Source organism: Petaurus breviceps, unplaced genomic scaffold, assembly GCF_028583685.1.
Source record: "Petaurus breviceps papuanus isolate PSGF00001 unplaced genomic scaffold, PetGlider_PUasm1.0 186, whole genome shotgun sequence".
NCBI lineage: Eukaryota > Metazoa > Chordata > Mammalia > Diprotodontia > Petauridae > Petaurus > Petaurus breviceps.
In genome coordinates, this window is record NW_027185798.1 from 23,389,692 (window position 1) to 23,402,795 (window position 13,104).

A 13,104-nucleotide genomic window follows, 5' to 3' on the forward strand; every position below is an offset into this window, starting at 1 on the left:
GCCAACTTAACAGACAGACTGATTGATTGACACTTATATGTACATATGAATCAGTGACCAATGTAATAGCTAACATTTGTACAGTGGCATTAAAATGTGCAAAGCACTTTACATATATTATCTAATTTGTTCCCAAAAACATCCCTGTTAAGCAGGTGTTAATTGTCTCCCCTTATAGATGGGGTAACTGATGTCAAAGAAGTTACATGACTTGCCTAGAGTCACACAGTTCATTGACATCTTGGGCAGGATATGAATTTAGGTCTTCCTGACCCCAAGACCCCAAGACCTTCACCAAAGCAGAAAGGGAACTCAGGGGCATCTAATCTAATCTCTGTTCTCTCCCCTGCCCCAATATAAATATTTTAAGGATTCTGCGTTTCTCTTTTATTAGACAAGATAAGCCCTTTGACCAGACCTGGCTTTAAGAACCCCAGTCCCAATGGTGTGAGTTTATCCAGAGATGACAGTTGCCTGGTATCTAGGAGCGTTCTACAGACGTGGCTGGGCCATTCCTAAAGTCACTGTGCTGTTTCTGATGGCATAATTGTTCTGCCTCTCTGAGAGAGACAGAGAAAGACAGAGAGAGTGGATAGATTACATAGACTGATAGGTGGATGGACAGAAAGAAAGATTTCTAAAAGCATCCTCTTTATACTGTGACAAGCATATATACACATATGTACATATACACATGTGCACACATATGTATACATACACACACATAGATGTGCATATATACTTTATAAGTGCTATAGAAAGCCAAGGCTTGCTCCCAAAGGGGCACCTCTTCCTCCTCACTCCCCACCTCCATCAAAAGGTCCTCTGGTGAGTGTCATGGCATCTGGGCTAAGGGGACACTTGCATCATCTTTCTTTCTGACCTGAGAATAATCATAGTCTCTTCTTTTAGGGACATGGAAAGGAATCTGGATCCATCTTGGTGGGAAAGGACAAAGAACTGAGTATTTCCCCCTCATTTCCATTGCAAATCCTCTCCATCCCTGGGGTGTTTCTAGCTGTTTTGGACAAATCCCTATCCAAATGAAATACCCAAGAGCGCAGAGGGGAAGTCACCAGACAATCCAGGGCACTGACCAAATAGCCGAATGGTTTGGGGCTGTGAATGACCCACCCAAGAGCAGGAAAAGGGGAAAAAAAATCCTCAAACAGAAACTACCACTCATTTCTATAGATTCCTATAGGTCACCAAATAAGTGAAGTAAGATGGAGACAATAGAGGTTATTTGTTAAGGAGTCATTCACGCTTTTTTACAGTTAAAGCAACTTGACTAGCCAAAAGGGCCTTCTTGTTGTCCCTCACAAACGACTCCCGTCTCTAAACCTTTGCACTGGCCTCTCCCCAAGGAAACAGAGGGATGTAGGAGAAACTGCCCTTGATTTGGAGTCAGAGAACCTGATTCTTTTACTTACTTCCCTGTGTGACCTTGGACAAGTCATTGGCCTCTCTAGAGCTCAAGCCTCTCATCTATAAAATGGGGGAGCAAGGGAGGGGAAAAACTAAATGTCCTTTAAGGCACATTCCAGTTTGAAATTTATGGCCCTAGGTGTTCAGGAGTGATTTTGAACCCAGAACCCTTGCCTCAAAATTAGGGTTCCAAACTGTGACCTTTACAGAAACAGATTTCCAGGGTAAGTGGAGAGAAGCCCACACATCCCTTGGTCACTTGGATGAAAATGTGGATTTTTTTTCCCAACCACACTGCTTCAGAGATAGCCTTTTTGGCCTCTATCTCCAGCCTTCAGAATTTCCTGGCACTCTAATGGGCTGGTGCCACCTCCAGGGGGACTGTTCGGCCACTAAGTACGTTAAACAGCCTGGGATCTAAGCAGCACTCAAGAGTCGCCCGGGAACAGCCAAAGAACTGGCCAGAAAGCCCTTCCTTTCTGCCTGACGATACAGAAACCAAAGAACACAACCACAGGGACCTGCCCTCATGTTGTTATTAACCAATACAACACCATCCTTGTCACAGAACTGCAATGGGCCAACACACTCAAGCATCTCTTTCAAGAAGTCAGATTCTCTTCCCCACAAAGAACAACTGAAAACAACATCATATTAAAAAAAAAAAAAGAGGGGAGCTATTATAGGGAGAAAAAAATAACAAAAGTTTAAATGAGAGGACCCAGTCCACAGGGCGATAGGAACTTCGACTTTTACAGAAATAGGTTTCTGACCCTGGGTCAGCAGGATGACCATGTGGATTTTTCAGTGACTGTTTCATATGGAGGAAGTGAAGACCTGTCCTCTTCAAAATACCTACGGCTGGTTCTCTATCAACTGACCAACAATTAAGTAACAGGAACCACAATTTTGGTGTGGTGCTTTTGGGAGGCTGAGGAAAAAGAGGGAAAAGCTTCCTGCCAAAAGAACTTCCTCGGACAAATGACCCATGCCCAAACTTGGAGGCTATTCCTCAATAAGGACCCCGCCGCTTAAACCTTAGAAAGTCACTGGACATACACAGCCTTTAAAGCCTCTGGACAAAAGCACTGTTTGGAAAGAAGGAACTGATCTTCACCCCCATTGTGTGTGAACCCCGGCAGTGGGGGGAGGGGAGACGAAGAGGGGGAAGTGAAGGGAAGGGATGGACCCTCTGAACCTAACTACCTTCTTACATTGTTCTTCCAACCCCCAATTAAGCCTTCACTTCCCTTTGAGAGTTTGGAAGGAGATGTCATTTAAAAAACAAAAAACAAACAGCAGCTCTTTCCCCCATCCCCCAACCATCAGTACTCCTCCAATGGCGATTATTTCCAACAAAAATGCTATATTCCTGGGTATAATCTGTAATAAGCCAAAGTCCATTTTTTGGAGGAAGTCAGGGGAACAGAAGGTGGATAATTGTTTTGATTAGCTTAATACCATGGTAACCCCATGGTGGGGCAACAAATGACTGAAGGAGAGAAACGCCGATTCAGCAGAAAAAAAAATTTTTTTTTTTTTTAAAGCCTGATGCAGCTGGCAGAGAGATGCTGCAGAGACCAATGGACCGGGCACACAGCAATAAAAAAACTAAGGAAAAGAAGCCAAGGTGGGAGAGAGACTTTTTTGAAACGGATACTTGATTTAGCACACACTGGCAGGCAGGGCATGGGAGTGTCCTCGAATGAACATGGAAGAGTTGCAGCCCAGTGACAAAAGGAGAAGCATGCCTCAGAACCTCACGGGCCTAAAAATGGGAAGAGAGTGAGAGTGGCGGCCTGGGAGTCTGGGTAGGAGAGACATCGGGGGTGCTGGATGTCAAAACTTGTCATCTGACCTCTTCCCCCAAACTCCCTGAAAAAGGGAAGGACCTCTTGCCTCTGTAGAAGGATAAATTTCTCCTGCAATAGAGGGCTGTCTCCTCTCTTCCACACCTCCCCACCCGAAACTCCAGCAACACCCCTCCGCGCTGAGGCTGTCCGTAAAGAACGGCTCCCCTCAGCCCACAGACAGGCAGCTGCCAATCAGCCGCCTGTAAAGAAAGAACCCAGGGCGCGCAGAACCTAAGTAGATATGGAGAGACAGAGAAAGAGAGAGAGCAGAGTTCTGGACTCTCAGAACTTCCCCCCGCCGGCCTTCCCCCCACCCCCACCCCCAGGGGTTTCATTTTTGCTTTTGCACCCGCAGAATCGGGCACACAGTAGGCGCTTCATCAATGCTTTGCTTGCTTGATTTTCAGTAGCACCCAGGAAGGGGGTGCAACTTAACGCGGCAAAGTTGGGGGGGAGGGAAGAGGAGGTAGGGTAGGTAGTTGGCACCGGGTCCAGAGCCCGCCTCTCTCCCGCCCCGGATCCGGCTTGCAGGAGAGTAGATGGGGAGGGGGAAGGGGCCGGGCAGAGAGAGTCCCCCCGCCCTCCACCGCCCCTGCCCCTCGGCCCTGACCTTGCCCAGTCCCGTACCTCCAGGGTCCTGATCTCCTGCTGGGTGAGGTCGTTGGACACCGCACACTTGGTGCGCAGCCCCCGCAGGCTGCTGATGGAGATGTCGATGAGCTTCTGGAGCTGGCCGCACTGCTGCAGAGCCCGGCCGGCCGCGGCCGCTGCCCCGGTCCCGGCTCCAGCTGCGCCCGCATCTGCCGCAGCTGCCGCGCCCCCTCCTCTCTCCTTCTTCTCCCCCATCGCTGCCGCTGCTCGGAGCTCCGCTCTATCCATGCCTCGGCATCGGGACCCGGGGGGTTGGGGTTGGGGCGCGCGGGAGAGGCGGGGAGGAGCCCCGAGCCAGAGCCCGGCCACCCGGGCTGGCGGGGAGCCACAGACGGCCGGAGCGCGCGGCCGCCGCTGGGGCTCCCTGCAGCCGTCGTTTGCAGCTGCTAGTGCTGCTGCTGCTGCTCCTCCTCCGGCTCCTCCTCCTGCTGCTGCTGCTGCTGCTGCTGCTAGTGCTGCTGCTGCTAGTGCTGCTGAGGCTAGTGCTGCTGCTGCTGCTGCTCACCGCGGCTCCGCAGCCCGGCAGCCCGACGCCAAGCCAGCGCTCCGCGCCGCCGCGCCTCCGACGGCTGCCTCTCGGGCTCGGCTCGCAGGCTCTCCCGAGTGGCCGCCGAGGCCCGGCGGGGGCCCGCGGGGCACACCGGGAGTTGTAGTCCTGGCCTCGCACCTGCCGCTGGAGTCCACAGCGAGCAGCAGCTCGGCTCCCTGCGCTGCCCGGGAGGCGCGCGTTCCAAGCCCCGGCGGCCCCCAGCAGAGACCGGCTCACACCTCTGCGGGGCGCGGCCCAGCGTGGCCCACGCGCGGCACTATCCGGGAGCACCACCCCGCTCCCCACTCCTTCCTCGAGGGCGGGGCCTGCTCTTGTCAAGCCCCGCCCCCTGAGCGAGCAGCTGGAAGCTCCGGAGAGAGGCGGGGCAGAGAAGGGGGCCCTGAGGCTTACCCTTGCTGAGCCCGGGTCCGAGCATCAGGAGGAGCTGGACTCCAGGAACCAGGATCGCCTGGTGTCGATCAGTGAGCAGGACTATTTATGTGCCGGGCACTGAGCGGAGTGCTGGGCATGCAAAAATTAAAAAAAAAAAATGCTCAAGCCAGCCCTGGCCTCGAGACGCTCCCAGTCTAACCCCCAGGTGCGGAAGATAGAGACCAGATCAGCGGGAGATCATCCGCAGCCACGAGGCCCTGCTGGCCCCCTTACGATCCAGGTGGCCTTGGGCAAGTCACTCACCGTCTCTGGACCTCAGAGTCCTCTCTTTAAAAAAAAAAAAAAAAGGACCAGGTGACCCCTCAGAGTCCGTTCAATTCCGAGTCCACGCTTTGCAATTTGCAGACAGGAGACCTGGGTTTCTAATCCGCCTGTGACTTTGGCTATCATAGCTCTCTGGACCGCAGGTTCTTTCATGTTCATGACCACTATGGTCTCTTTTAGCTCTTTAAAGCGGGCAGATACCGCTGTGGACAGAGTGCTGAGTTCACATCTGGTCTCAGAAACCTACCAGCTCAAGTCCCTTAAGAGCTGTTTGCCTCAGTTTTCTCGTCTGTGAAATGGGGTCGATAATAACACCTACCTCCCTGGGATACTGGGAGGGTCAAATGAGATAATATTTGTATTAGCACAGTGTCTGACGTATAGTAGGCACTATGTAAAGACTTATCCCCGCCCCCCCTTCTCAAGTCCTCGATTATCTAGAAGTTTTGCCCACTGTACCAAGGATCTCTGCATTTGAAGTGCTACGCGGCCCGTATAACTTCCCCGGGCTTATTTTTAAATGGCAGGCCCTGGATGGGAGGAATATCCCACCAACCAACTGAAGAAGACTTCATTACCTCCTTCCCTCTCTCCCTTCACCCATTTCCCCTTCCTAACTCTGGCACTCCAAGACTCAGATCGTCTCTCCCACCTTTTTCCTAGAAAGTCTCTTCCCTTGAATGCCAAGCCAATATACATTTCTCATTCCCATTTTTTTTTCCATTCAATTCAATCGTCTCCAAACACTTACCCTGTGCTGGGCACTTTGCTGGGAGGTTTGAGGGGGGGCTGGATGGAAAGATGGTGAAGACAAAGGTCCCCTGCCTCCAAGGGCTTAGATGTGTACAGGCTGCCTCAGTAGGAGAGGAATATAGGCACTGGAGCTGGCAGCAGCTTCAGAGGTCACTGAATCATTGCTGGAAGAAAACTTCCCAGAGCTGGAAGGCAGCTCAGAGGCCAAGGAACCAAACCTTCTCCTTCTAAAGATAAGGAAATCAATCCATAAAGAAGTTAAATTACTTACTCAGAGACCCAAAACCCAGGTCCTCAATCTTTGATCATATAAAAGCATGGATTTAGAGCTGGACAGGGGAGCTTAAATATCATTGAGTCCAGACCCCTCTTGAAGAAACAGACCCAGAGCGATTGTCACCTACCCAGGCTCACACAGCTATTATGTGACCCAGATGGGGTTTAAGTTTTCCTGACTTCTGGGCTTTTTTTAACCAGAACTGTGATGTCCTTGGTATGGGAATTCCCAGTGAGGAAAGTCCCTCTGCCAATAAAGATCTCACCCATGCTCAGCATTTTATACCCTTGGAGAGGTAGCTAGGTCAGTGAAAAGTTAAGCCACTTGCCCAGGGTTCATATGGCCTCTGTGTGTTAGGGGAGACTTGAACCAGACCCTCCTAACTCCATATTCTCACCTCCTTTCCACTCCCCCACAATCTGAACTCCCTTATTAGGGAACTTCCATGGGCATATGGTGATATTAGGGGTAGGAGAAACACTCTGTTCTATATACAGCCTTGTTACTGAAAGTGCCCTCGCAAAAATAACACGATCTCATTTTGCATACATTTATTCATTCAGGAAACAAGCCAAACTATTTGGATTGTAGACATCCGTGAAGAGCCAGTCTTTGTATTCCCAGCACCTAGCTTAGAACCTGCTAGGAACTTTAATATTATTGGATTGGGTTGAAATATTCATCAGGTGCTTCCCACAGGCTAACTGTGTCTGGGTATCTCTTGCCTGTGTAAAAGTCTGCTGGCCTTCGGTTCTGTTCCCAGCCATTACTGAGTTTGCTCTCTCTCTGTTGATGACAAAATGAAGCTTGCCCAATCTAGAAAACCTCTAGTCCTTGTCTGGTAACAGGAAGGTACCTCACTTCCACTCCAGCACTAGAAGGATATCCCCCAACATAAAGAGGCTTGGGATAGCCCAGAGACTGAAGGAGAGACAGAGCTGTTACTGCCTGATCTCATCCAAAGACTAAGGCAGCCTACTGTGTGAACAGCTGCACATAGCAGCCAGTGGTAGTGAAAGGTTGAGGTTTTTGCCCATGACCACAGAATTCTTCTGGGCCCCAAAAGAGCCCAGGGTGGGAGGGGAGCCACAAGGCCAAGGCATTTGTTTCCCGGATTTCTGCTTTTCTTAGATCATGCAGGAAGTACCTAGAAATCACCCCCCATCAGCCTGGGCTCTCTCTGGATGAACTCTCTCAGAGCTTTACTTTTTTTCTCTGCAGTCCTGGCCTCCTTCTGATAGAATGGCTCTCAGTTTGGAGAAGAGACTTCCCACACTTGAAAAACTGGGTCTCATCTCAGAAAGGCAGAGCCCAGGCTATGGGGTACTGTGTTACCAGGTCCCATGGTCTGCAGGGCCCCAAGGACTGAAGAAACCAGAGTCTTCCAATATGCCCCGAGGGAGACATTGCTATTTCTTCCAGTATCTTTGCTCTCTGGGTAAGGAGCCCTGGTGACCCAGGGAGAAGAACTTTTGGCTCCACACTCACAAAAAACCCTTTGTCCAGACTGTACTGGGTTTTAGTTTCCAGAAGAAATAACTAGATGCATGAAACCCATCTATTGATAACAAAACCAAAGCCTGAATTTCTAATGAAGAATTGTCAGTGAAAGAGAGATTTCTTTTTCAAATGAGTTTCCAGGCTGGGGGAGCCTCATTATCTTTTCTGCTGTTAGGGACATTGTTTCCTGTGTCTTTCTGACCTTGATTCTGGGGAATTAAATCATTCACTCCCTACTTACTAAATGAAGGGAAATTCTTTGGGGGGAAAAGTCACTCCTGTATTTATAGTTGTTTTTGTTTGTTGCTCACTTTTTCAGTCGTATCTGACTCTTGGTGACCCCACTTGGGGTTTTCTTAGCAAAGATACTGGAGTATTTTGCCTTTTCCTTCTCCAGCTCATTTGACAGATGAGGAAACTGAGGTAAACAGGGTGAAATGACTTGCCCAGGATCACACAACCAGTCTGAGGCCCAGATTTGAACTTGGGAACATGAATCTTCACTCCAGGCTCCTTACTTTAACTACTGCACCCCTGGCTGATGTTTCTACAACACTATACAGTTTGGAAAGTCCTTTAAGCATGCCTATGGTGATCTCTCTTGAGAGATGAAGGCATAGTAGGTGCATGGCTGGACTTGCAGTCAGGAAGACCTAAGTTCAAGTCCTACCATAACACTTATTTATAGCCCACATGGCCCTGGGGAAATCACTGTAACATGTCTAAGGCTTGGCTACCCCATCTAGCTGGACCTCAGAAACCATCTAGTCTAACCAACCTCCTCATCTCATTTTTTTTTAATATTGATTTATTTAGTTTTAGTTTTCAACATTCACTTCCATAAGATTTCAAGTTCGAAATTTTCTCCCCCTCCCTCCCCTTCCCCCAACCCAAGACAGCGTGCCATCTGATATAGGCTTTACATATTCATTCATATTAAGCATATTTTCACATTAGTCATGTTGGAAAGAAGAATTAGAACCAGTGGGAAGAACCAGGGGAAAGAAGAAACAAGAAAGAGGAAGAGAGAACAGTGTGCCTCCATCTGCATTCAGACGCCATAGTTTTTTCTGGATGTGGGTAGCATTTTCCATCATGAATCTTTTGGGTTGTGTCAGATCCTTGCATTGCTAAGAAGATAGCCTCCTCATGTTAAAGATGAGGAAATCAAGGCCCAGAGTCAAGTGATGGCCTAAGGGAATAATCCGAAGGGGTGGGGAACCTGCGGCCTCAAGGCCACACTCGGCCTGCTAGGTCCTTGGGTTTGCTCTTTTGACTTGAGTCCAAATTTGACCAAACAAATCCTTTTATTAAAGGGACGTAGTGAGTATACCCAGGCCTCAGTTTCCCACAGTGAAGCTGCTGCATGTTTTCCTCAAGGTTTTAGGAGTAAACTGAGAAGGTTGGAAGTTGTTCTCTTCTCTAGTGTCTTTGGCTAAAGCACCCACTAATTGTGCTCCCCCTATTGGAAGCCCCCAGTAACCATTAGCCCCAATTCCATTTAGCCACTTAACATCAATTAGCTTTTTTAATGGCCCTGGAGTCAGGAGGACCTGAGTTCAAATCCGACCTCAGACACTTAGCACAAAAAAAACTAGCCGTGTGACCTTGGGCAAGTCACTTCACCCCAACTGCCCTACCTTCCCCCCTCCAAAAAGAAAAAAAAAAGAAAGTCATATTTATTCAAAGGTACAGAAAGGATAATAGTACAGACATTTCTCCAAGCACCTTGGGGACACACTTTCCCCTTTTGCCCACCTTGGTCTCTAGGGTGAGTCAGCTCAGGCTCAGCTCAGTTCCTTCAAAGAAGTGGTCCTACCAAGTTTAAGTCCAAACGCTACATGGCTGCTAAATGAGTCTTTGTCTCAGCTCCTATTGGGTTGGGTCCCAAAGGTTACTCCCAAAGGTCATTCCTTTCTCCTCATTGCATTGATTCTGGTATGGCTGCCAAACCTGGATGCCCAGGGGCTTGATCTCCTGGCCTTCAAAAATTCACAAGGTTGTAGCCTCCAATAACTTCACCTAAAAATGGACAAGAACCAACGTAGAAGCAAAGGACCCAGGCCCATTTCACAGGGCCACGTGTCCTCAGAGGGAAGAAGGCCCAAGGTTTGGGGGCATTGCCTCTCACAGCCGAGGAAGAACAGGGAGGACGCCTATTAGAGCCTTTCAAAGGCACCATCTATGCAGCTGAGCAAAGAAACGTCTCCTAAGAAGCAGTGAGCAGACCAGAACCAGGAACAGAATGTCTGTGGATGCTCCAAGAGTCTCTCTAAGACACTTTCATTACCACTTTCCTGGAAGCAATCTCTTCCGTGTAGCAAATTTGCATCAGTGATTTACAGCCACAAAGTGCAATATAAATGTCAACTCTTGTAATCACATTTGAACCTGATGACAACCACAAGGAAGGCACTGTACTATCCATGCCCATTTCATAAATGAGGGAAGCTGAGACTCAGAATGTGCTTTGCACAGTGTCACACAACTAGAAAGGGTCAGAGACAAGATTTGTACCCAGGGTTCTTCTAGGCCACAACCTCCACACTCTGCCATACAGAGCAATCCCTTTCTACTTTGGAAAAGCCACTTCTCCCCTCTGTACCTCAGTTTCCTCTCCTGTAAGATGACCTCTAAGTTCTCTTTTCTCATCGGGGTTCTATATAGGTCCAGCTGTTATGAGACTAAAATGAAGTAAGTATATGAAATGCTTAGAAGAGGATATAGAAATGTCACTTTTTACTATGGCACCTGGAATAGTCTCCCTCTCTTTCCCCAGGTTCCCATGTCTGCTTGTTGTATCTTTCTACCCATCCTTCTTGCCTCAGCTCAAATGCCAGGAAAACAGAAACAATGAAGACTACTAGAGTGAGAAACCATGGGTTCCAATTCCCAACTCTGCTGTTTGCTAGGTGACCTTGAACAAGTCACAATCTCCCGGGTGCCTCATTCGATAAATAAGGGAATTAGACTAGATCACGTCTAAGATTCCTCTGTTTACCACCTGGCTCTGGTCCTAACTCTACAGACTTGTCCACCTCCTCACCATCAGCCCTACTCACCCTGGAGATGCCTCCATCTCTCCTGCCCCCTACTCCAATTGGTGAGTTCATTTCAGGAAGTGCCCAGACTATCCCGCTCACTGCTGCCACTGAACCTTTCCTGACTCTTCCACCTTTACCCTCCTCCCACATCAACCCTCCTTTCCCAATTCCCTTTAATGTGTTGTCTTCCCCTATTAGAATATAAGTTTCTTGAGGGTAGAAACTGTCTCTCCAGCCCTCTCTGTATCTCTCTTCTCTTCTCTCTCTCTCCCCTCTCTCTAACTCTCCCTCCTTCTTCCTCCATCTCTCTGTCTCTGTCTCTCCTCCCCTCTCGTGCCACACTCTTCTTCTCCTTCTCCTCCTTCTCTTTCCCCTTCTCTTTCTCTCCCCTTCTTTCTCTCTTTCCCTCTCTCCATCCATTTCTCCTCTCTGTCTGTCCATCTTCTCTCTTCTTTTTGCTTGTATAAATAGAAAGTTAGATTATTTATTAAGCATTCAATATGTTGTCTGGCAGGTGGGGGTGGGGGGTTATCCTTGAACTGAGAGAATACAAAGACTTTTTCCCCCATCTCAATGTGGGCACTCAGCTCCCAGATTCTGTAGGGCAGAGGTGTCAAACATACAGTTTCCAACACCAGTGAGCGCAGCCTTAACCAGATTAAAATGTAATTGGGAAAATTTTAACAAAATGAAGTAAAATACAATAAAACAGCCTTTGATTTTCTCAAGGTCACACAGCAAGTTAGTGATGATTGGGAGCAGGAGAAGCCAGGCTTTCCTGATTCTCAAGTCCGGGGCTTTTCTCGCCAGACCCAGGTCACTTTCACTTTTCTTATTCGGCTGCTGATGATTTGATAAGACAGATCTTGTCTTGTATTTTTGCCATATACTTCTGCCTTTTCTAGAGAAGCTTGAAATTAATCTAGTCACCCTCCCTTTGGGTCCCTGGTCAAGAGTGCTTCTTAGAAACCTCCCACAACAGGGGTTGTGACCTTGATCAGATGACTCTGCCTCCCAAGGCCTCTACTTTCTACCCTGTTGGACTAGATGGTGCCAGCTCCAGGTCCGTGATCCTGTGAGTAGGACTGATGAGACAGGAGCATTAGCATTTTAAACATCAGCATCTATCTGGGCAAGCTGAGATAACTCCACAGATTTATTTTGTGAATCTGTTATCACTTCATTCCCCTTGAGCTGAGATGTACTGCACAGTCAGCATGCCCAGATGGTCTGTGCACGGTAAAAGGCAGTTTAATAAAGATGTTTAGCATCCTGACAGTGCCAGCCCTACCAACAGGCAGAGGAAGCTCCACCCACACAGGATGATTTGAGGGGCCCAGAACATAGGATCACACAACTGGAAGGAGCCGTAGCAAATCCAACCCTCCACTTTAGAGAGGAGGAAACTGCGGCCCAGGGGGGTTGATTGACTTATAAGATCATAGACATCGCTGGAAGGGACTTCAGAAGCCAAACCTTCTCATTTGAAAAAAGGAAACTGAGGGCCGGGGGGGCTGTATGAATATATATCTAGAGCTGGAAAGAACCTCAGGGGTCATCCAATTTACACCATTTTTACAGAAACAGAAACTGAGGCTCAAGGGTCAGTGACTTCATTCCCCTTCTCCCCATGCTTCTGACTCTTCAGGCTTTGCCGCCATGATCCACACTGGAAACTCCCTGAGTGCCAAGGCCCTTCTTACCTTGAAACATCTAGACTTCCTCCTCCCACCGGCGAGTTCCTTCGGGGGTCACCATTTTGGCCACACAACACTTGATTCTCCTCCCAGTTGTGCTTTCAGCTCTACCCACTTTGACATCCTTCTCCACCCCCAGCCCAAATGAATGTCTTCTCTTCCAATAATGTGGCTGCTTCCTTCCCAAACTTTCCAAAGGCAGATTCACTGTGCAAGTTTCTCACTGATGGAGCATGCTGCACCAATCCACAGACACCTGACTAAGTAGTTGTCCAGTTTCACTAAGCTAGGTACAAGCTGGGTCTGCTTTCCCTCTTCTGCAGCCTTGATCCCTATCCAAATCGTCCCTGGTCTTCTCCAGGCCATTCTAACACAGTTCACCCATTCTGCTCTATTCTCAGCAAATTACTTTAAAGCCTCCAACTTTCCAACCAACGTTCCTCTCACCTCCTTGTTCCGAGTGGGAACTTGGCTCCGTCTCCCCTGAGGACTCCTTATGCCATGACCTTTTTCTCTGGAGGCTGCTCCGTTTCCCCCTCTTCCCTTGCTCAAGGAGGAGGAGAAGGAGCAGACCTTCAGCTCTTCCTCACCTAGTACTCCTTCCTCTGGGTCTTTTCTTCTCCCACTATCCCTCAGGGAACTCCCCCTTCTGATA

General features: G+C 48.8%; 1 protein-coding gene across 5 annotated transcripts in view; it reads right to left on the minus strand.

Moving 5' to 3' along the window:
* Nucleotides 1–4,245, minus strand: part of KSR1 (kinase suppressor of ras 1) — a 222,128-nt gene extending 217,883 nt beyond the window's left edge. Inside the window, exon 1 of one of the 5 annotated variants that reach the window (XM_069089851.1) lies at nucleotides 3,909–4,245. In XM_069089851.1, the coding sequence (XP_068945952.1) occupies nucleotides 3,909–4,160 (252 nt within the window). In that variant the 5' untranslated portion in view covers nucleotides 4,161–4,245. The remainder of the gene's footprint in view (nucleotides 1–3,908) is intronic. The other 4 variants (XM_069089852.1, XM_069089849.1, XM_069089850.1 and 1 more) reach the window with 4 other exon arrangements.
* Nucleotides 4,246–13,104: the final 8,859 nt, after the last annotated feature.